The sequence below is a fragment of the Lepidothrix coronata genome, unplaced genomic scaffold (genome assembly GCF_001604755.1).
Source record: "Lepidothrix coronata isolate B3197 unplaced genomic scaffold, Lepidothrix_coronata-1.0 Scaffold14, whole genome shotgun sequence".
In the NCBI taxonomy this organism is placed as follows: domain Eukaryota; kingdom Metazoa; phylum Chordata; class Aves; order Passeriformes; family Pipridae; genus Lepidothrix; species Lepidothrix coronata.
Window position 1 is genome coordinate 10,029,658 of NW_016690194.1, and position 22,967 is coordinate 10,052,624.

The 22,967-nt window shown below is 40.6% G+C and overlaps 1 protein-coding gene across 3 annotated transcripts in view; it reads right to left on the reverse strand.

Annotated features, from left to right (window-relative positions):
- Positions 1 to 969: 969 nt before the first annotated feature.
- RAD23B (RAD23 homolog B, nucleotide excision repair protein) overlaps positions 970 to 22,967 on the reverse strand; it is a 41,338-nt gene continuing 19,340 nt past the window's right edge. For all 3 annotated transcript variants that reach the window (XM_017806201.1, XM_017806202.1, XM_017806203.1), the window contains exons 5-10: positions 21,424 to 21,479; positions 17,827 to 17,954; positions 7,579 to 7,702; positions 6,356 to 6,483; positions 5,769 to 5,945; positions 970 to 3,920 (exon numbers count right to left, since the gene is read on the reverse strand). In XM_017806201.1, the coding sequence (XP_017661690.1) occupies positions 3,807 to 3,920; positions 5,769 to 5,945; positions 6,356 to 6,483; positions 7,579 to 7,702; positions 17,827 to 17,954; positions 21,424 to 21,479 (727 nt within the window). In that variant the 3' untranslated portion in view covers positions 970 to 3,806. The remainder of the gene's footprint in view (positions 3,921 to 5,768; positions 5,946 to 6,355; positions 6,484 to 7,578; positions 7,703 to 17,826; positions 17,955 to 21,423; positions 21,480 to 22,967) is intronic.

A 22,967-nucleotide genomic window follows, 5' to 3' on the forward strand; every position in this document is an offset into this window, starting at 1 on the left:
TCTACTGTAGTAGGAAACACCACAGATGCCAGTGTCTTCATAAAATGTGCTTTGATTAGAACTGGAGTTAAATTGGGTGTGTTCTTAATATTTATTTCTTTTGCCTAGCCAGTAAGTATTTGTCACTATGAGGATGATGGAAAGAAGTTAAGTGCTGACCAGAACCAAGAAGTTTCACATCCTGTTCTCCCCCTCACAGGTCACATCTTCTATAAATAAATATATAAATACAGCACTGGCACTCGACCAGTCAGCAACATCAGCTACAGCCTGCAGCAATGCTGATCCATCATGTATTTTGTGGTAATAGAGTAATTAAATTATTCCCATATACCATTTAATCACAGATTAAATAAGCCTACTTTTCTGGATAGATCAGTGAAGTCACAAAATTTTGTAACTTGTGGCTTCATAATCACATAGCTGTAGGTTCAAAATAATGTTTTCAGAAGAGAGTGTGTAGAACACTGTTGGCAACCCAAACCAGGCAAGGAAAAACTAAAAATATAACTGACAAAGATGTTCTCTCAACTCACACCATATTGTTTCCATTGACCCACAGAGTATTTTCAAGCGCAGAAATTCTGGGTTAGTTTTGTACAATGAGCTGGACTTAAGAGAAATCAGAGAATAAAAATTTAAACATTAATGTGGATGCCTCCAAATATCTGTAAAACCAAATGAAATATCCAGGTGTAAGGTCTGTGTATATTATTTGAGGACTGTGTGTCTCAGTTTCATTCATTCATGCATTCTTGAATGAATGCATGCTCAATCTGATGTTTCAAAATGAGAGTCACAGTTTGCCTTCAAAAAAGTTCTGTTAGTGTGGGGTAAGAACAAAGCATATAATCAATCAAACTGCTTGGGCTGTAGCTGGATTCATCAGATGACCCTCGACAAGGTCAATGAACCACAGCATTAAAATGTGCACAAAGGACTTAAGAATAGACAACTACAGAATTAGTATGACTTCAGAGTAATTTTTTAATCCCAATTAAAAGTGCATCATAAATAGCTTTTGACTAAGCAGATATTCAGAAGTTTTACAACAAAGGTAAGGACTCCAATACCAAAACTTAGGAAGAAATACTTTATTTTCTTAGCTACTGTTCAGAAAGCCCTGAGGAAACTGATCCCCAAATCCCTAAGAGGGTCTGCAGCAAAGAAGCAGGAAAAGCACTCTGTGCAGACAGCTCCCGGTAGTACTTGGTAAGAAAGCGAGGCACAACATACCCAGAAAGCTTGCTCAGGTCACACCTTCTCAACACCACGGGAATTCCATGTATTCTTCCCTTTTGGCAGCAACTAAAAAGAGAGACACACGGTTCTCCCTGGCAAGCATCCTGCTATTGGACAGGTAACAGGTTTTGCTAGCAAGTTAAGGTCAGACACCTGTTGTTCATCAGAAGTCACAAAAACACTGTTTCACTGCTGGAAAAATGGGAACAGCATTACTCGTAAGGCTTCAAACAGAGCAGCCATAAACCCTCTCAGTCACTCAGCATACAAAGTTACAAATGAATAAAGCTTTTTTTTTTTTTTTAAACAAAGAACAAGCTCAACAGACTTTAATTCAAATACACTTATAATAAGTAAACATTTCAGAAATCAAAATTGTAGGGAGCGGACTGAAACACCCAGACATTCTTGCTTTACTCTCCAGCCTCCTAAAGAAGGAATGGTTGCTTCTGATAGCAGTTTGATCAATACAGAAGACTCCCACAGACTAAAAGATTTTCTCTCAGTTAGGTATTAGCTATATAGTAAAGTACATTCAAGAAGTCCTTGTATCAATTTGGCATTTTTTCAAGTACCTGACAGCTAGTCCTTTTACAGATAACAAACAGCCCCTTTTGGCCTGCAGTGTTAAATCAAAATCCATCTCAGTCCATATACAAACTGAGAATCTTATTTAGATGAAGTCTACTGGCTGTCTCAGGCATTGACATTAACTTCTCTAAAATGAACACATTATGAAAGACTTATTCTCTATTTAGCAGTATCACATATCCTACTGATAGATTTGAGTTGTGTTACTGATAATTTAGATGACATACACCTATGAAATTTTAGAAGAATAAAATCTGAATAATTACAATACACACTATCTGGAAAAATATCACAGATGAAAACAGAAATAAGGAATAGGAAAAAAAGCAAAAGACTTTAATGCATTTAATCGTTTTGTGCAGGTAATATTTTTACAGACTATAGCCAATCAATGAAGAAACAAAATAAAAGTGTTTCAGTCTTTTTCACTCCTTTTTTCCAAGACACTTGATTTGTACTTTGAGCTTAAGTAGTAGTTAGGTAGTTAATCCACTAATAGACAACCTAAGCAGAAAATAATTTTTTAGTTGTACCACTAAATCATTAATATCATTAGTGGTACAGGAATTCAGTGCTGTACCAGTAATAAGATTTTCCTGGTTATTTGTAGAGGTAAATTTGTAATCCAGCTAACTAGACTACAACAGTAGAAAAATCAAACTATCCCCAAGTTGTGTTCAGGAAATGTTGCACGTAACATCTTTAGATTACATTAGCATTTCATTTCATTCTTAGTATTGCAATGATGGGCAGAATTATCTCTAAAAGGAAATGTGCATTAAAAAAAAAGATTGTTAACACTTTATGACTAAACAAAATAAATGACAAGTAGGTGCCTAGAAGTAAGATTCAAAACTCTATAATCAGAGCTTATTTTCAATAGAAAGGTTTCAGTGCCGATTGTTTCGGGTTGGAATAAACTGATAGCTCACTTGGTATCTCAAGTTATGGACTTCTCTTCCTTATAAAGTGAATAAATCCCCAAAAGTCCTTACTTAACAGAAATAGCTGGAACATCACAATCTACTCAAGAGCAACAGAACACTTATAGCTGTACTGTAAAAGCTGGTTCAACAAAGTTGTGACAGTGAAATTTGATTTGATAAAGTCTCATTGCAGCAGACAAAAATGAAGCTTGCAATTGGTTTGCTGGCAGAAAAAGAATATTCAATTCACTAGAGTGCATATAACAAAACCAAACATGCAACCTATTGGTTTTAAAACTTTTACTGCAACATAGAGAGAACATATTTATATTTTTTTCCCCAAAAGAAAATATGTAAACAGGATAATAATTTTATCTGTATGTATACAGCTTCTCAGATAATTTGAGGGGGAAAAAAAGGGGGTGGAGTTTCTCAATAATCAAGACACTTTTAACTGAAATGGGTTTTCATTTGGGAAAAAAGCCAACACTGTTTTTACTCAGCATTAGACAAAAATACTGTGCTTCTTGCACTACTTTCAAACAGCTGAAAAGAGAACCCCAAATATCCTTATTTTGGCATTCAGGATTATATATGCTCAGATCTTCTAAGATTTCACAAAGCTGCTCCCCAGGGTTGCCACGAAATACAGACTGTAGGATCTACGTAGCACAACCTACCTCCAATACCAGTGCTAAGTGGAAAGGAATATGAAGCAGTGCATTACACTACATGTCTGGAACTAGTACAGTAAGAGTGAAAAATCTAGAAAAAGTTAAGCTACAGTTTACAGAAGGAACTAATTATCTGCAGAAGCTGATTTTTGGTTGTTTTTTTTTTTTACACTGTGCGATTTTCTGCATCTGCTAATTTAAAGCAGACATAGTTGTTGCTTCCTTTGCTTTGTTTCCTATGTTCTCCCTTCCACCCACCCCCTATATACCATTACACCAAGCATTATGAATATAAGCCCAAATATCCCAGACAATCCAGTGAACAAAGTTAGTGTAATGCACTGGCGTGAGGCGTGAAATAGAAAAAGTTCTCTCAATCCTCATCGAAGTTCTGTTGTAGAAGAAAGTTGGCAGCCAAGTTTTCGTTCTTCTCACAAGCAAAATACGCCTGTATCACAAGTCCTTCGGGGAACCCTAATGCCTTTAACTGAAGAAAAGAAACACATTTAGAAAGTACATTTTTTTTATATTAAGCTTCTTTGTATGTTTAGTTGTCTTGAGGTGTCATTTAAGCAATTACTGCCTTCTTGAAAACTACATTGCTGCCTAGGCCAATGCAGCCTCTAGTGAGCAAAAAATAAGGTGTTGCCTCTGCCTTGAATAAACAGAATTCTCACTTGAAAAAATGATGAGTGAGTCTAATGAAGCACCAAAAAACTGTCACTTCTTTAGTGACATAGTAAGTCACTAAAACAGACCTGGGGCACAGTAATGTCAGGAAGTAAAAGCACATGGCACTGATGCAGAAAAAAACCCCTTCAAACAATGCCCATTTCAAACAATTATACAAAGCTCCAAAGAACTTTTAACAAAAGCTGTCTGGAACAAGAGCTTCCAGGCTGGGATCTCTAGTAGATAGTTCAAGACATCACATTAAGCCATACTTTCAATTGTTTATACTGGGATTTTCACATCTAAAAAAAATGTTGACTGCACACTGCAGCCAGTAGAAGTAAGTTGAGAGGAAGAAGCCAAGAAACTAATTAATGCCTGGGACACAGTGACAGCAGGGCATGAGAACACCAGGATAGAAGTTATTACTGTGCCAAGGGGAATGGGTTTAGCCTGCACTTAAAGGCAGTCAGCAAATGAAACCTTATTTTAGCCAAAGGCAAGTACATACAACTATGTGGAGATTTTTCTTAAAATCCTCATAACCACCTGCATTTCACGTATAGGGCAGACCAAATAACTGTGAGGAACTGTATCCTATTATCCCTTGCCAACCATTCTTAGATTTTATTTTCTGCCACAAACAGCATGACTGCATTAGCTGCAATACTAGGTTCCCAAAATTCTGAGGTATGTTTCACAGTAAGGGGAAGAAGAGTACAGGTCTCTGCTGGGTCTTAGAACAGACTGTAGAGGTAATAATGCTCTACTGCATAAAATGGCTTTAAAAGGATATGCAGCAGATTAGAGAGCATGATCTGTGAAGTACATGGACAAACAATTTTATCAGACTAATCCTATTAATTGTTAACTTCCTTGAGATCTAGAGAATTGACACCTATATTTAAACAGTTATTTTCCGATGATCCTTACATAACCTTTGGCTTTGCCAGCTGGAAAAAAAACATTGTCTTTGAGACACAAAACCACTACCACAGTATGACAGAAGTCTTGCAATTTTTCCTAAGAAAAAGATCTCAGTGGTGTTGCCATCTATATAAAGCCATATTTAGTCAATGTTACACACAGTAGTTATGATGCAATATACCACCCCCAAGAGCATTTTTATAGACATGTTTACCTGTTGTTTTTAGAAAGCTATAATTAAATAATTCCCATGGATAGACAAATATGTGGGTGAAGTTTTGACTTGAACTAATCTACTTAACTATGAGCCTTCTTACTATCCAAGCACTTTGCAAACAGTGCTCATGCAGACAGATCTTTGCACCTGGACACCTATCACAGAATGATCTAGAACACCACTGGCTGAGGCTTTTGCAAGAGGAATTTCTGCCTGAGTTCCCATTCCTGAGGGAAAACAATTCAGTCATTAATTACCACAAACAGTCTCTGATCACTTAAAAGGCTCTGCATCTTCCTAGTAAGGCAGATTTAAGACATTTTAGACTTAATTGCTATAAAGCAGGAAAAGATGTAGTTTGAAACAGGACTAAACAGCTATGAAATACCAAGTATAAAAATATCAAATATGAAGCAGAACTGCTCAGCATAAGAAAAGTTTAAGTCATATCTTAAGCACGCACTAGAGTCAACACCCTACACCAACAGCCAAGAAACACTTCAAAGAAGAAAGGCTCACCCTTTCTATAGCTTCTTTTTCCTGCGGTGTTACTTGAATGTAGTTCATATGACCATTTCCAGCATCTGCTACTTCTCCAGTGCTGGCACCATCATCACTCCCACTTAAGCCTTGGCGAGACTCTAGAACTGGCTCGTTCAGCATATGAATAAAGTGTTCCTGGTGCTGGCTTATTTGCTGTGATGCATGGAACAATAAAAGAAAACACACATATTTAAATAACTCATGTTTAAGCCTGCCAACAGACAAGTAAAAATGTTTTCAGGGAAGCAAGTAGTCAAAAGAATGTGTAAAAAGTGCATCAAGAAAACTCATTACATCTAACCATAAGAAACACAATTTCATGTTTCAGTTCAACTGCAGTGATCGTTTCCTCTTCCTGACCCCGGTGCACCCTCCTAGTAAGAGTCTCAGATTCATTTCTAATGTCATAGAAAATATGTTCTGTACAGCAACAACTGCTGAAAAGCCAACAATAGGATATTGTAACTGCCAGTAACACATTATCCCAGGTAACATCAACATATGCCTCTCTTGTAAAGCTAAATCAGAATTAGCAAGCATTATTTTCTTCTTTTTAGCTTCACCTGCAGTAGTTGAGGGTTTTCCCGTCCAATCTGCTGTAGCAATGCCGGTAGCAGAGAAGGATTTTGCTGGATAATTTGTCTCATCTGCTGGAACTGAGGCTGATTTCGTAAAAACTCTAGGGGATGTCCTGAAAAATCAAAAGGGGTAACATGGTTTTTAAAGAAGTTACTAAGAATCTTAATAAAATACATACCTACACTGCAATTTTAGACAGAAATAGGACTATACACTCCTCACTGAAGGACAGAAAAGCTTGCTTCCTCACACTGACTTACTCTAGTTTAAGCAAGGTTAAACAATGCATTTTCTTTCCACCCAATTTTAAGATCCAACAGCCTTGTGTCTTTTATTTCCAGCATTTTTCTCTTTGTCTCATCTCTGAGTAACCTCAATCAGAGACATCTACCCAGTCTACTGCCTTGTCTCTGCATCTACAACAGAGCTTCCTATCTACTGCAATGGGTCAGTTCTGACTCAAGAGAGTCTTTCCTTCCCATACAACCTATATTATTTACTGCCTTGAACTGTGTCTGAACCACTCTGAAACACCCCATCCCCCACTACCTCTTTATGGATTATGTCATGTGTGCCTGTCACTACAATCTGTATGTTTAACGCTCTGGCTTCTTATCAAACCTTGTATCTTGAACTCCATCTCTGCCACAGCCTAAAACAGAGCTTCCCTTCCCCTTCATAATGCTCCTTTCATGTATTTATCTCCCTTTAAGACAGAGTTCTCTTCAGCAGGCACCAACCACTGTCCATGTGCTCCGTGAGGAGTCCCAGGTCATTTACAAGTCTCTTAGGTGCTACACTTCATGACTAATTGCAGGTTTCTCCCTTGATATTCCAGATTCCAAGAGGCAGATACATAAGTACAGCCATGGACAACAGTGCCCAGTTATCCACAAAGCAGAAAGCCAGAGTTTATGTGAGAGAAAACACAACCCCACCCACATTTGTGGTCTTACACTTAAATTCAGAATACTGAATCAAAGGAGTTGTGTGAGTTCACTGCATTTTTTGAAACCTCACTGCAGATGTATCAACATATATCAAGCTGCATGTTCCAAGGAAGTACCACATTTGGAATTTCCATGATGCAGTTCTTACCCAGCTCCATTGATCAGTTCACAAGCACCAGGAATTTAAAACTGACTGAAGAAGAGAAAGATTAAGCGCAATGTTTTCATTGCGTCCTCTCAAACATAACCTTTCTTACCTCCTAATGAGCTAGTAGTCGTTGGTATAGTTGCTACTGCTGCTGCCACTGCTGAAGACTGAGAGGCACCACTGCTTGGTGTTTGAGGGGGTTCAGCCACAGCCTGATTATCTCCAGGTATACCCTAAAGCCACAGTTCACACAATTACCTACAGAATGCTACAAAATATTTGTTTCAACTGCATGTAATATTTGCTTTCCAGAATGAAGGGGACAAAAAACCCTTTAATGCTTTCACTGCAAATACAAAGCAAGATGCTGTGATAGGTATGCACTTACAACTGAAGAAAGAACACTGTGAAAAGAGCAATTTTATTTTTTGAGAAAAAAAAATGAGAAAAATGTGTGGTTTGTACAGCAAGGTAGTAAAGCATTCACTGCATCAGTTTAAAAACATGTTTTACTCCATAAAAAGTACTTGCTTTGAATTCTGCTCCAAGATATTTCATATGAGTGAAAAAGTTAACCCAAATATAGTTACAATATGTTATAGTGTTATGCAAAAGAAGTTAACATTACAGCAACAGAATTGCAGTACACAATGCTAACTGAGATTATCAATGGCATACAATCTGGGAGGAAACTGTGAAGAGATGTAAGAACAATGCTCCTGGGACCTCCTTCCCCAATGCAAAACTGTCCTTTACTGTATCTTAAGTGTGAAAAGGTCTTTATGTCATCAAGTGTTAGCAGTTAAAAACAAACCAACAAAACTTAACTTGCTTTTTGTTTATATTCCATGTGCAAAAAACTTTATAAAGGAACTGATTGCTCAGGGGGGTGAAATAGACAAAGCTAAAAAGAACAATCATAGTGAATTAGAATGTGGGTTATACAACCAAGACACACCTTACCCTACTACCTTACTCCTGCATGGGAATCCTTCAGACTTTCTACCCTAATCTTGCCTTCCCCACTGTCACTGAACTCCTGCACCAAATTTGTCCTTTCAGCCCTTCTTCCCTGAATCCTGGAAACTCAGACAGCTTGGCAGGGGAGAGACACCAAGAAAAAATCCTGTATGACAACAAGCCCAGAGAAGTTACACAAAAGAAGGCCATCCTTCAGTTTGGGAAGCACAAAACATAAGGAATGGGGCGGATGGAAATATTACAAAATTTCAGTTTAGCCAGACAACAAAGAGGTTTGTCAAGTGATGCCACGGAGCCTTTTTTTGATTTTTAAACTTTTATAGATTTTAGAAGTAGATGTGTAGTGAATGTAGATTTTAATGTAGCTGTATTATATCCCTTACCCTGTAGCATTATGCTTACACATACCCAACCCTACTACCCCATTTCATATCAATCCCTCTAAAATTCCATTAGTATGTTTAGTCTTCTTTTCAAAGTAGAATTGTAGAAAAACACCCTAAGGTCTGGACCAGAAGATATCACACAGACACAGCGACCTTCAAGCCCAGAACTTTGGAAGAACTCCAAGGACTGTGCGTGCTGTGAAGAAGACAAGGATGAGGAAGAAGGGGTCCCAAACACCCCCAGACCCAATTCCTCGGGGGGCATGTCAGGGAGTAGAACTGGGCAGAACTGAGGCTGGACAGATCTGGGATTGGATGGACCTTATTATAAAATCATAGAACCACTGTCTGGGTGAGCTCACATGGAATGTATTCCCTGGGCCTTAGGCCTGAGATTACAGACCTGCTCCCTTTGTCTTATACACTAAATTGGCCTGGAGTATTTTTTCCCTGCAGTCTTTTAGGTAACAGTTTTGGCACTCTGAAAGGTGGAAAAGTGGGACCTGTAACTCCTCCGGATCAGGAAACATAATCCTGCAGGAAATTATTCTTCTGCCAGCATATTTTGGAGAATTTCCGCACCAATCTTGGGAAGCCCAGCTCCTCAGAACCACACACACAGAGGTGAGATAAAAGAGCAGCTCCTTTGGGTAATTTTGCTAGAAGTTGCAAAGGGGTTTTTCCTGGAAACAGGGGAATATGGTAGGCTAGGAAGTGAGACTTTGGGCCTGTGTTGTTGCATAAATTGCTGTTTTTCCAGTCTGTGGGCAGAAGCCCAGGACAATTAAAGGGAAGTGGGTGGAAGAACCCCTCCTTGCAGCTTCGATAAAGGCAGGGCAGGGACAGTGAAGCCTACCACTGTGGTTACTCAGAGGCTTTGCATTGGCTTGGTATAGCCAGAAGGAAAGGGATGCCTTTCTCTGCATTACAATACCCTGCCTGCCCTGGCTTGAAGTTGGTGGTGGTGTTTGGAGAGGGAGCTCGTGGGGTAATCCTGAGTTCAAATCTGGTGCTGGGAAGCTTTTTCCTGCCTGGTAGTTGTCATCATGGGTTGTGTCGAGTTCCAAGAGGAGACTTTAGCCTTGGTTTTGCAGCACTGGAGGCATTTGACTGGCCCTGAAACATCTTTAAAGAGGTAGGAGTTATGCAGGCTCTCTATAAATATGTAGCCTTTGCACAGGCTGCTCAAAGGGGAGACTTGGCCGAAGTTTGGCTCTTTTCAAATGAATACAGTGTTACAACTTATGTCAACCCTTCATAAGGAGGAGCAATGGAACGAAGTAGTGTATGCTGAATTGTTTTTGGCCTTTTTAAACCATCCAGAATGGAAGAGAGAGTATAAATTAGATAAAGCCCCTGCAGAGGCAGAGATCTCAGAAACGGTTTTAGAGAGAGGAGAGAAGAAAGATCGTGGTAAAGGTGATCCCATCAGTCAAATTTACGTTAAAAGCCTGACAGACGAGGATTTAGATCTTTTAATGGCCCCCAATTTGCAAGGGGGAAACCCAGGAGCCACTCCTGCTGGAGCGGGTGCAGCCGGCTCTGCGGGACCAGCGGCGCCGAGACCTGCCACAGGCGCAGCGGGCGCAGGTCCCACCGGGCGCCACAGGACAGGCGGGGGTGGTTGCCAGCGCTGGTCAGACGGCCAGAGGGGTTGAGGCGTGACTGTAGGTGCTGCCGCCGGCGTTGCCGCCAGCGTAGCGGGAGCAGGTCCAGCCGCGGGACCGCCAGCGGCTGGGACTGGCACGGGAGTCACCGCGGCGATTCCGGCAGCAGCGACGGGGATCACGGGAACTATGGGACTGGCGGGGACAGCGCCTGCCACAGCAGCTACCGGAGCCATCGCCACGGGGGCGGCGGTGGGACCCACCGCTACGGGACAAACAGCCGCTTGCGCGACGGGAGCTGCCACAAGTCTGGCAGACGGGACGGCGGCAGCGGCGACCGCGGTCACAGCCGTGGGAGCTGCCACGGGGCTGACGGACGGAGCGGGGAGCGCGGCAGGCGCAAGCACAAACCGCCCCTCGGCTGCGACCGGCGCAGACATGGCTGCCCACGATACCTAAGCAGCTACAGGCAAAATTCCCGCCGGAGCTGCAGGAGGAGGAGGAATGGAGGCGGTGCCTGCAGCCGGGGTCACTGCCCCAATCGACACCGGAGCCTCCGGATCCACCATTGTGGGCGGAGCTGGAGCCGCCTCTTGCCCTTTAGCGCTCCCAGTCCCTTATGATCCTTACCCTCCCACGGGTACTCGGGGGGCGCGGTCATTCCCGACTGCCCCCCTTGGTATGCAGGGTTTTCCATTCTAGAAGAGCAGCCCCAGGGGCGTTTCCAGCTTTTACCCCATATCATCAGCGAACGGCTACACCAAAGAGTAGATCATTCTTGGCCCCCGACAGGAGGAAAAGGCAAGGTTTTCCCCCTCTTTGACCCCTCAAGCATGAAATTCAAAACTAGAGATAATGATCTCACTGACACAGGTACAGAAGCCTCTGATGACGAATCAGTCAGTACCTCGGAGGAGGAAAAAGCTCCCGTAGTAAAACCAAAAACAAAGGAGAAGGTTTCCTCGGCAACTGCGAAGGGAAGTGGGAGAAGGGTGTGTGAGGCTGTGTTGGATCCAAGCCCGATGGCTAGGAGAACAAGAACAAGAAAGGAGAAAACTGTCATAGAGGCTCCCCTGAGACAGGCCATGGGTAACCAAGGACCAGTTTTGATAAAAATTCCTTTTTCTCTGGTTGAGTTACAACAATAGAAGGGCTCAGTGGAGGTATATAGAGAAAACACAGAAAAAATTGCTAATTATGTAGAAAGAGCAGTAAGAACACAAAATCCGGACTAGTATGACCTGAAAGTCATGATGGATACATTGCTTAATAGTATGGAGAAGAAAATGGTTAAGCGAGCTGCCTGGTCTGGGATTGAGCTACTACTAGCATCTGGAAAACTCACAGGGGAACTTAAGGATATATTCCCCCCAGAGGACCCAAAATGGGATCCCAATTCACCAGAAAAGAGGGAAGCGTTGAAACACTATCAGCATTGGGTGGGGTATGGTTTAAGACATGGTATTCCAAAAGCAGTAAATTGGACAAAAATGTATGAGGTGAAGCAAGACAAGAATGAATCCCCAACAGACTTCTTGAATAGGCTGAAAGATGTCCTACAAAAGTATACAGATGTGGACATCAGCTCAAACCTTGGGAAAAAACATTTGATCTATTTGTTCATAGGTCAGTCTGCAGATGATATAAGGAAAAAGTTCCAAAAGGCAGGTGAGAAGAAAGAGATCAGTGAGATATTGGATATAGCTTGGACAGTGTATTGGAATAGGGATCAGAAAGGCAAGGCAAAAGTGCTGGAGGTGGAGGCAGATGACTGCCACACACCCCACAAATGCAGTAACTGCCAGGAACGCCACAAGCACAATGCCCACTGCAAGTGTTGTAAATGCAACTGCCAGCAAAATAAGGGGAATGATCGGTGTTCTTTCTGCAAAAAGAAAGGGCACTGGAGAAGGGATTGTCCAGATTTGAAGAGAAGTGGAAACCCAGTCCCTCAACTGGCTGTGGACCAGGATGGACAGGGTGTCTGAAGGGGACCGGAGGATTCTTCCCCAGCAGAACCTCTTGTTGTAGCTAAGCTGGGAGGGGAAGAAGTGGAATTCTTGGTTGATACAGGGGCAGCATATTCTGTGTAAACACTTTGGAAGGGAAACTGAGTCATTATACTGTAATGGTGGTTGGTGCTACAGGGGTAAGCGAAACAAGGCCTTTCTTTAAACCTTGGAGATTTAAATTGGGAAAGCACAGGGTAACTCATCAATTCCTCTATATGCCAAACTCTCCCAAGCCTTTACTGGGTAGGGATCTATTGGAGAAATTTGAAGCTGAAATTAAATTCTGCAAGGGGCAGGGAATAAAAGTCATAATTTCTGACACTAAATATATCAAGGCAGCTGCCTTTTGCATACAGGAGTACCACGGAGAGATCCCTGCAGAGGCTGAGAATGCTGTCATCCCAATAGTGTGGGCTAGCAATTGTCCTGGGAGGTCCAAGCAAGCAGAACCTGAAAGCATCACATTCAAACCAGGAGCAACACTGGTAAGACAAAACCAATACCCTTTGAAGCTAGAAAGTTGTAAAGGATTAAATTTGGGTTATTGGTAGAATGTGAATCCAAATACAATACCCCCAGTCCTACCAGTAAAAAAGGCTGATGGTAAGAGCTATCAATTGGTGCAGGATCTAAGGGAAATCAACAAAATAACAGAGGATATACATCCAGTAGTGGCCAACCCCTATACCTTATTGACCACGTTAACATCAAAAGGGGAAAACAACTCCCAAACTGGGAAATCATTTTGCCAACCAGGCAGCAAAAGGGGCTGCAGAAATAGTATCCTAACAGTAATACCACAGAAGTAAATCGATCTGACAGGGTTCACCCCAAAATATCATGAGAAAGACCACCAGTTAATTAAGTCCCTCAACACTGAAATCAAAAAGTAGATGGGCTGTTATACCTACAGGACAGGTTGTGGTCACACCCCCACTCCTTAGGGAGATAGTTCTGCAGGAACATTAGGCTACCCACTGGGGAACAGAAAACCTAAAACATTTAAGAAGGTAGTAATAGGGACAGGTATGACCAGAGCTGAGCAATCCATTGTAAGTAAATGTGAAATCTGCAGGCAAAACAATCCTGATACAAGCAAGAGAGTGGTGCTAGGGGTAACAAAGGCCAGGGACCTTCCCAGAGATTACTGGCAAATAGATTTTGCTGAGTTACCACCCAGGGAGGGATACAAGTACATACTGGTACTGGATGACACCTTTAGTGGATGGCCTGAAGCTTACTCCTGTCGCACTAACACAGCAAGGGAAGTGGTAAAAGCTTTGCTCAACCATATAATTCCAAGGTTGGGGTTTCCTCTAAGAACATCATCAGATAGAGGGACACATTTCATTGCAACAATAGCGAAGGAAGTTTGTCACATCCTGGGAATTGTCTGGGACCTGCATACTCCCTACAGACCTCAGGCAGGCAGGAAAGTAGAAGTGGTAGAGTTTGGACAAGATTGAGTTTTGTCCATCTTTAAAGGGGGGGACTGATGCCTCAGAGCTTTTTTTTTGATTTTTAAACTTTTATAGATTTTAGAAGTAGATGTGTAGTGAATGTAGCTGTATTATATCCCTTACCCTGTAGCATAATGTTTACACATACCCAACCGTATTATCCCATTTCATATCAATCCCTCTAAAATTCCGTTAGCTTGTTTGGTCTTCTTTTCAAGGTAGAATTGTAGAAAAACACCTTAAGGCCTAGACCAGAAGATATCACACAGACACAATGACCTTCAAGCCCAGAACTTTGGAAGAACTCCAAGGACTGTGCGTGCTACGAAGAAGATAAGGATGAGGAAGAAGGGGTCCCAAACGCCCCCAGACCCAATTCCTGAAGGGGCATGTCAGGGAGTAGAACCTGGGCCTTATTATAAAATCACAGAACCACTGTCTGAGGGTGTGCACGTGGTATGTATTCCCTGGGCCTTAGGCCTGAGATTAAAGGACCTGGTCTCTTTATCTTATCTTATACACTGAATTGGCTGGAGTCTTTTTTCTCTGTGGTCTTTTAGGCAACACGAGCCTGGTAGGTAAGGTAGATTAAAAATCCTGCTGCAACGTGGTACGTTCAACACTACAGCCGAACAAAAAGGACAAATATACAGCTAATATGGAAGGTGCATCTAGAAAGGGAGAAATGGACAGTGCTCCAGGCAAAACTTTGCCTTACCTGTATGATAAGAAGCACAGCAAGGTATAAATCACCTAATCATCACATACATGTTTAAGCCACTCAGAGGAATAAATGCAAGTTTTCCCTGTCACACACTTCATTCATTACCTTTATATGGTTCAGTAACCTTGCTATACATTCCTCCCTCCACAGAGGGGAAGGAAAATTCCATTCACAGTGTAATTCTGAGGTAATTCTTTCTTATCAGTGGCTTACAGAGCACTGCTTAAATAACTTCCCATCAAATCAGTCATTTCTGGGAAACTAAGTATAATGTAACAACTTGGGTTAATTTTATGAAACTGTTAGCTGATTTCACCTATTCACAGGCCTAAAGTCATCACTGTAATCTGCGCTCAGATCAAACAATGTGCTCGTTCAAACCTTAAGTTTGCTCTTGAGTAGAAGCACTATGTAAACTAGTTGAAACAAATTCACTTAGAAATTATTTGTCATCTTGAACATCACCTTAACTGTTAAATACAAGCCTGAGGTGTCACTCTCCAGATAACAGAGACTGTGTACAGCTGTAATCAGACAAGACTAGTGAGGCATGTGGACCTTGCTCATGCAGCTACCCAAAGAATAAAACGTGGTATCAATTCACACACAAGTTATACTGAATATACACATTTCTTGGGCAGCAAAAAAGTCCAGTGGTGCCTTACAGTGGATGAAATAATTATTTACTGTTTAACTGAGCACTATAGCAGTTTTTAGCTGACATTGCTCTCCAAAGGGTAACAATCACAGCAGGTCCGGCCCCTGAGCAGAGCGGAGAACAGAACAGTTCCAGTTGGAAGGTACCTACAGTGATCATTTAGTCAAACTGCCTGACCAATTCACGGCTGACCAAAAGTTAAAGCCTCTAAAGGGCATTGTTCAAACCCCTCTGAGACACTGACAGGCACAGGATACTGACCATCTCTCCAGCGAACATGTTCAGTGTGTGACTATCCTCACAGAAAAATGGTTCCTAAAAATTTCCAAACTAAGAGGCTGCAAGCAGTGGTCTGGTCGTTGATGAGACGACAGGACTCCTTCCCAATTAGGGGTTAGAAAATCCTGGGGTCAAAGAAATCTGAATGTAAATGCCTCCAGAGATGAGTCTGGAGTATAGAAAGAGCGTCTTTTGGAATTGAGACCTCCTTCCATGACCACACTCAGACACAGGATTACACCTAGATCCTCAATGATGAAGCCATGAAAACAGAACAGCTTGTCACCTGAACTCTGGACAATAAGCAGAATCTTCAGGGCTCACCTGAGGAACAGCTATGCTTTAAGCACAGCGAGTCTCTTGATGTTTTCTTTTCAACACTCTAAGGTACCTTTGGTGTACTTGTTCTTTAAACCTGGACAATTGTATACACTTAGAGACCTCAACACCCTAAATCCTATTCTGCAGATTATAACAAAGATAACAGTGATGATAGTTTGGAGGCAGGTAACAGAGTATCAAAGAACAGTGTCATTAATGGACCTGTATTAACCAAAAATAAGCTTTTTTTTTTTTTTAATGCAGCAGGACAGTAAGGAACATGTTTAGAACGCAGCAGATCAAGAACAGTTAGAAAGACCATTTATAGCAACATGATTCTCCTAGAAGGGGAACAGAAGTAGGTCAGCTAATATGGTCTCCAAGAGCAACACTGTTCCTCCCCACTTCCTTTTCCAGCAGGAAGAAGAGGAAGAACAGAGAAAAGGTATTCTCAGTGGAGGACAACATGAAACATAAAGGGACCACCTTATGTAAGAGAAGAACTCATTGTATACACAGAACCTACTGAAGGAGCAGAAATTAACTGCTCAGGCCAGTCAGAAAATCTATTTGGCAGATGTGACATGCTGAACTCCATCATAGCGATGTTTTGTTTCTCTTCTTGACTTCCTGAACAGAAATAAGACAGAGGAGGGAAATATCAGACTGAGTGTACAAGAACTGCACACACACAGCAAACCCAACACTTAGGGGAGACACCAAATTTATAGTGTATGTACAGACTAGATGAACACTAAAATCAACATTTTTATGACATGAAAAACAAAAATTTGAGGTTGCAGACTTAAGGCAGATAGTTGGGAGCTACTCCATTCACCCTTGTGGCCTAATGCTAGATGAGAATTGTACATTCTTGTACTCAAAACATTTGTTGTCAGTTTAAAATCTGAAGGTTACAAAGTCTTGAGTACCCTCATGTAAGTAGCAAGCATGCCAGTGACTTGTAGTTGTAGCTACTGAAGAAGAACTTCATTAACGAAAGCAAAGTTTTATAACTGGAGGTAAAGATGCTGGTTTTCTCATCAATCGATTAGAAATTCAATCCACAGATATTTTGCAAGGACTTGTCCAAGATATCTGATTTCCAATTCTAATAAAGTTCAGATTGTCCAGAAAAAAGGAAAAACCATCAGGGAAAAGAACGATATGCTAGAGTGAAAACTAAATGCACTGGAAATACTGATTAAGCAACAAGATCACAGACAGATTCTATGGTGGTTACAATTCACCTGTCAGATTGAAGTATGCAATGAGAAATAATCCAAAAAAAACCCTAAAACAACACACATGGTTTCCATTAAAGTGAAGTTACTCTTCTATTTCCTCTCACATCAGTGAAGTTCATTTCACCCTTCAAACTGTATTTATCAAACAAAAATTGTTTCTTCTCTAGAACACTGCTTAAATTAAAACATCAGTTAAATTAAGCACACTTCAAAAAACTCGAAATTTGCTGTTTGGAAAGTATATTAAGAACACTATGCATTATTAGCAAAAACAGTGAACTGGAACTTAAAAAATGCCTAGGTGATGCTATAGATACTAATCTAAAAGTACAACTGATCAACTAACACATGTCACTAAGATGTGATGCAAAATCATTGAGTCAGCCATTGGCATTTAGAACTATCACTGCAACAGAACACAATTTACATACATATCCATATAACAAATAGTAAAAGCAAAGACGTGGTTAGGGATGACTTCGGTGTTTTCTATAACACATCATGACCCCCAAAGTCTGAATCTGATCCTTACAGATGCTCTGCCTGGAGAAGCTGTTCCTCTGTGAAAACATATTACTCTCACTGATTGGTTAATATTCAAAATAACATGTAAATCAAAGTGAAAGTTATGTGGAAAATATAAAATCAGAAAGAATAAGGTGTTGGTAAAGCAGCTGCTCACCATCAAGAGGTATTCCACCGCTCTGTCAGGGTTGTTGAAACTGGCCCTCAGTGCCGCAATCACTTGCTCTCGTTCGTAGCCCATTGACATGATCTCAGTCACCATGTTCTCATAGGACTGACCTGTCACTAGAAGTCACATGACCACCATTTTAGGGGAATAAGACCAAAAAAAAATCACAAAAATGTTTCAATTAAAAAACCTCATTTCTACCCAAATTTGAGTCATTCACTGAAAAGTAAAGAGAAGCTCACATTAAATATGCCATGTGGCTTTAATTCCAAATATATTCTGGTGGTTTCGTTATGAATTTGATTGGAAATAGGAGAGGGTAATGAACACAGTGTAAACCTCTATTGACAAAAGCAGCACTTGTGACACTTCTGTACTTGTAATTGAAATAATGTTCTCTCTCCAAGTTTTCACCTAAGGTCAAGGGCATCCTCACAGCTAATAATTCCTCATGTAATCAAGAAAAGCCTCCTGCAGCATAAAATTGGAAATCAAAACTTTTGAGGCAGAAACCTGCCTGTTAAACTGTTAGCCATTGAGGTTTTCCCAAATAAAGACTTTCTGCTATGCTATTGTTAGATTGATGACAAACAGTGATGACCAAGTTACAGCTATACATTGCTACATGCTGTTGATGATGACCAAAGTAATCTAATCAATTTAACATGGACCAACTCAAGTCAGCCAGAAGACTTTAAAGTTGTATCTAGGAAAGCCACTCAAGACCTCAGTGAGACTAAGCTACCTAATTTAATTCATATCTCATTCAATTTATTATTTGACTAGACATCCATCACATCAAATCCCCCATCTCTTACACGGACAAAAACTGTCCCATACCTGCAGCCATTAAGACAAATGGGTACACACACTATACATGAGCAATTTAAGGGCAACTGATCACTACACTAATCTCACTGTAGGGAAGATTATTATCTCTTTTCATAATCCATTTAATTTTCCTTCCTTAAAAGAAAAAAAACAAACCCAGACATTAAAATACTATCTCTTTCCCTGGATAAAGGTATTCCTGATCTCAGTGGAATACTACTACTGACTGACTCCAACTAGCAAGTTAGTGGTAAGAGAGTAAAATAATTACAGTCATAAAAAACAACGGATTAATTAAAAAACACAGAGAAAACAAATATTGCTAGAGCTACTCTGTTAATACAAGTAAGTCACCATTAAAAGAACCAACAAAACCATCAAGTTTTACTCCCTTAGGGAGAGGGTGTTCAACTCAAGGCAACATTAACACAATGCCACTGCCTGGTTTTTAACAAATGCTTCTAAATAATCAGTGGATGTATGGCGTAGGGCACTATGCTCAAGAACAAACAATAAGAAAAGCCCTAGCCCATGGACACTTGTGCACTATCCATAAATAAAGGATTTACAACCCTTGACTAATCTGAGTATTTGTTATTTGGGCTTCAAAGTAATAGTGCCAACCTAAGTTTAAGGAATGGTAAGTTCATGTCTTCTACCTTCATTTTTTCAGATATTAAAAAAAACTGACACCAAACCCCCAAAAAACCCTATCATCTAAACTTTTACCTAGAGATGCAAAAAAAGTTCAGCCAACAATTGTTCCAACACAATGATTCTGCTAAACTTCTGCTCACATTCTTTCTTATGCAGGACTAGTTTGTTTACCCTTACTATTGCTAACAAACTAATCAAGCAGACAGAAAACCAACAGCAGACAGAACACCTGTTGATATAGTTAGTTACTACTACTACACAAGCTGGGCAAAAGTAAGATCAAGAATAATAATTCAGAAGTTGCACACCAGCAATGTCATGATAGAGAGTCAGGCCTATCTCTACACAGTGCTAGTGGAAAATGTTTGAGGTCAGTGCTGAACTGATTCTGCTCCTTGCTTTTGTCTTTCAAATAACATTTTAAAGCTGGATTAACTCTCAAATCCAGTTCATCACAATAATTCTCATCCCATGCCGTAAAGAAAGCTCAGGCTGCTCCAGTGAAAGATATAGTTGCACAAGAACTGCAAAACGTGTAGATCTTCACGTAGCATAGAAAGCCACATCAGTTTTCAGAATCTAAACAAAATCAAATCAGTAGAAAGCAATCCCTGTTTTCAAAGTGAAGTCAATTAACTTCAGACAATGTAATTGAGAAGCCATAGTTAGAATATGTCTAGGATCCAACTGTGGCTGTGAAAACATACAACATGAATTTATGCATATTCCTTTTAGGACAGTTTCTGAAGAAAAAGGATGACACAGTTCATGCCTATTGCCTTTGAAAATTTTTTGGCCTATAACACTACCAGCTTGCTTACCCAGAAAATTACACTCAATGCCTGTTATTTCCAAACTGTCAGGGACACGTGGCTTTACAACCAGACAACAATCACAGAACTTCCACATAAAACAGACAGTGAGGCAACACTCTTGATATGGGATTTTTTTTTTTAATTTCTGATGAGACCTGAATCAAGACCACCACCTTAATTTAACTTGTTGATCAATACTGTTAATATGAGTATTTGTGATGACCATACTTTGGCCACCAAGGTACAACAAATGGTTAACGAGGCACCTTTGGTAGCAGCAGTCACTTCAAAAATGTAGCAGAACTCAACTGGTTGTCTCCTACAGTATCTATCAGCTATTTCAGCTCTAAAACAATATGTCACCTAAGACCTAAGCTGCAGTTAGACAGACTGAATCTAGTCACTATCACTAATAGACGTAAAACATTACTACTGACCTATATCACTCTGAGCTGCTTAATCACAACACCTGCATCCAATATACCCACATAACCCTACACAAAAATGTAAGTGAAACTCTCTTCTTAAACTCTTTGGTACCAAATTGCAGCTTCATATTTACAGACATAAGACAAAACAAACAAACAAAAGACACCTCCTCCTTATTTCTGTGCCTTAATTTGCTACACTCTAAAACAATCCAAAAATTTAAGTAGGAGTAAGGAGTTGTGGGTTTGCCTAAATTTCCTAGCAACCAGAATCAGCATGAATGAGGAGCAGACCTTCCTATTGTTTTTATTCTGTCTGTTCTACTGAGAAACAAGGACATTTAAACTGTCAAAATAAAAGTGAATTAACTGTAGGTACAGGGAGGCATTCATTCCTTAGCCCAGGTAGCAGCAGATCTGGTAAATTTATCTAATCTAAATGTGTCAAAAGATAAAATACTTTCAAAGCTGGAACAAGTGAATTATAAAGGCAGCCATTTTATCCAACCTGCACTCTGGGGAGCAAAAGTGAAAAGCATATATCTATTTACATGTAGTCCTCTATTCAAGCCACTTCAAAGTGAATAGTTAGAAGAGAAATTAAGGCAAATGGGAGAAAAACAGGGATGATAAGGATCTTCCTTTTACACAATAAAAATATATGGAGGGAAGTATTCTTCAGTAAAGAAGCTCTTGAAGCTGGTTCCAAGATATCAACTTCAGGTCTTACGGAAGGGTACTTTAATTATAATTTTAACAATGACAGATATAGAAGAAAATGTCAACATCTGCTAATCTGTCATGTCTCTGCTGCACCAAAATAATGTCTACATTAAAAAAAACATTCCACTTACCAAGTGCACTTATAGCATCCTCAAAAAGATTTGATCGAGATGTATCACCTGTTGTACTGTAAGATGAAGACAAGTGCAATGGTAATTACAAAACTTTGGAAAATTTCCTGTTAAAAAAAAAAAAAAGGCAGCAGCAGCTGTAACTCTAATAGCCCCTTTTGTTTCTAAAAAAACCAACAAAGCTTTCCAAAGAGTCCTCTTTTGGTCCTATAGAGAGACCAGATTTTACAAACTTACAATGCTACCATTTTTAACACAAGGCCAACCTCCCCCCTGCTACCCCTAGTAGTTTGGCTCTTGCCCATCTGCTGAGGGATTAGCCATCTGCTTTCTTGAATGCTTTAAAGGGTGGGAGAACAAGGTGGATTTTCAAAAGCACACAGCAGTCTCACTAACTGCTTCCCCACAGTCACCGGTCTGACCTCCAAGTGGGTCAGTGCCAAGCACTTATTAAAATCTCAGTATCCTGCTTTCCCAGGAATATAAACTGCTAACATTTGCAATTACTCCATCTCAAGTTATCAAAGCTGTTAAATTACAAGGCTCACCTCCATCAACAGCGAGGAACACAGAGGCAACACCACCAGGCAGAAGAATCCCAGTTAACTCAGTCAGAGCCAAGGGAGCCCTTTTCCTGACTTGTCCTAGGTCCGCAAACTTAAAGCATCAGCCCCCCTTGGTCTCAGGGTGACACCCCTGATGGGCCAACAGGACTCCTTCTGGCAGTACTGCCTACAGGGTAGTGCAACTCACCATGGGGTGCCAGGAAAAAGAGACTGTGTGAGATTTACTAAGGGAAATCTAGGGGAAAAACCAAAGGTAGGGAAAGGAAAGCATCAAGGCACCCTGCAGATGAAATGCAAGGGTCAAGAGAATTTAAAAAAAAAAAAAAGAGAAAAAGGGCCGATTCATATATAAACACACTTGCCTGGCCGTGGCCTAAACCTCATCCCCAGTCCATCCTCCTTCCTTATTAAATTCCATTTCTAACAATTTTTCCCAATGGGGGGCTGGCTACATGCAGGTCAAAGGGAATCTGAGTATCAGGGCCTGCAACAGCCTTCCAGGGCTCAAGGCAATCACATGCCCAGGTGCCAAAAACGTAGCAAACTCCAGGGGCCTGCTACCAAAACAGTCTCTCTAAGGCCAGCTGCTGGAGAAATTAATATTGTTCACGTGTATGTTAGCACATATGTATCTTGCAGAAGTGGGCTTTGTCCTAAAATAGTCAGAGGGGAACAGGATGAAGCTGCTGGTGTTGTATCTTACTTGAGTGATGGTCTTTTTCCTGCTTGAGTTGACCTAAGCAGCCAGCCATATATACAGGAATATACATATTGTGTGTGTATTTTGGAAATTCATATTCAGTCTTGATATGTGATAGAGTTGGGGACATGAAGCACCAGCTTCACTTTTATCAGGCTGCTGGAGCTGGCAACTCCTATCAGGAAGTGAAAGATCATCAGATTAATCTGAATGAGTTTTCAGAAGATGCCACTAAAAAAAAAAAAAAAAAAATCTAACAAGGCATTTAAGAGATCTGT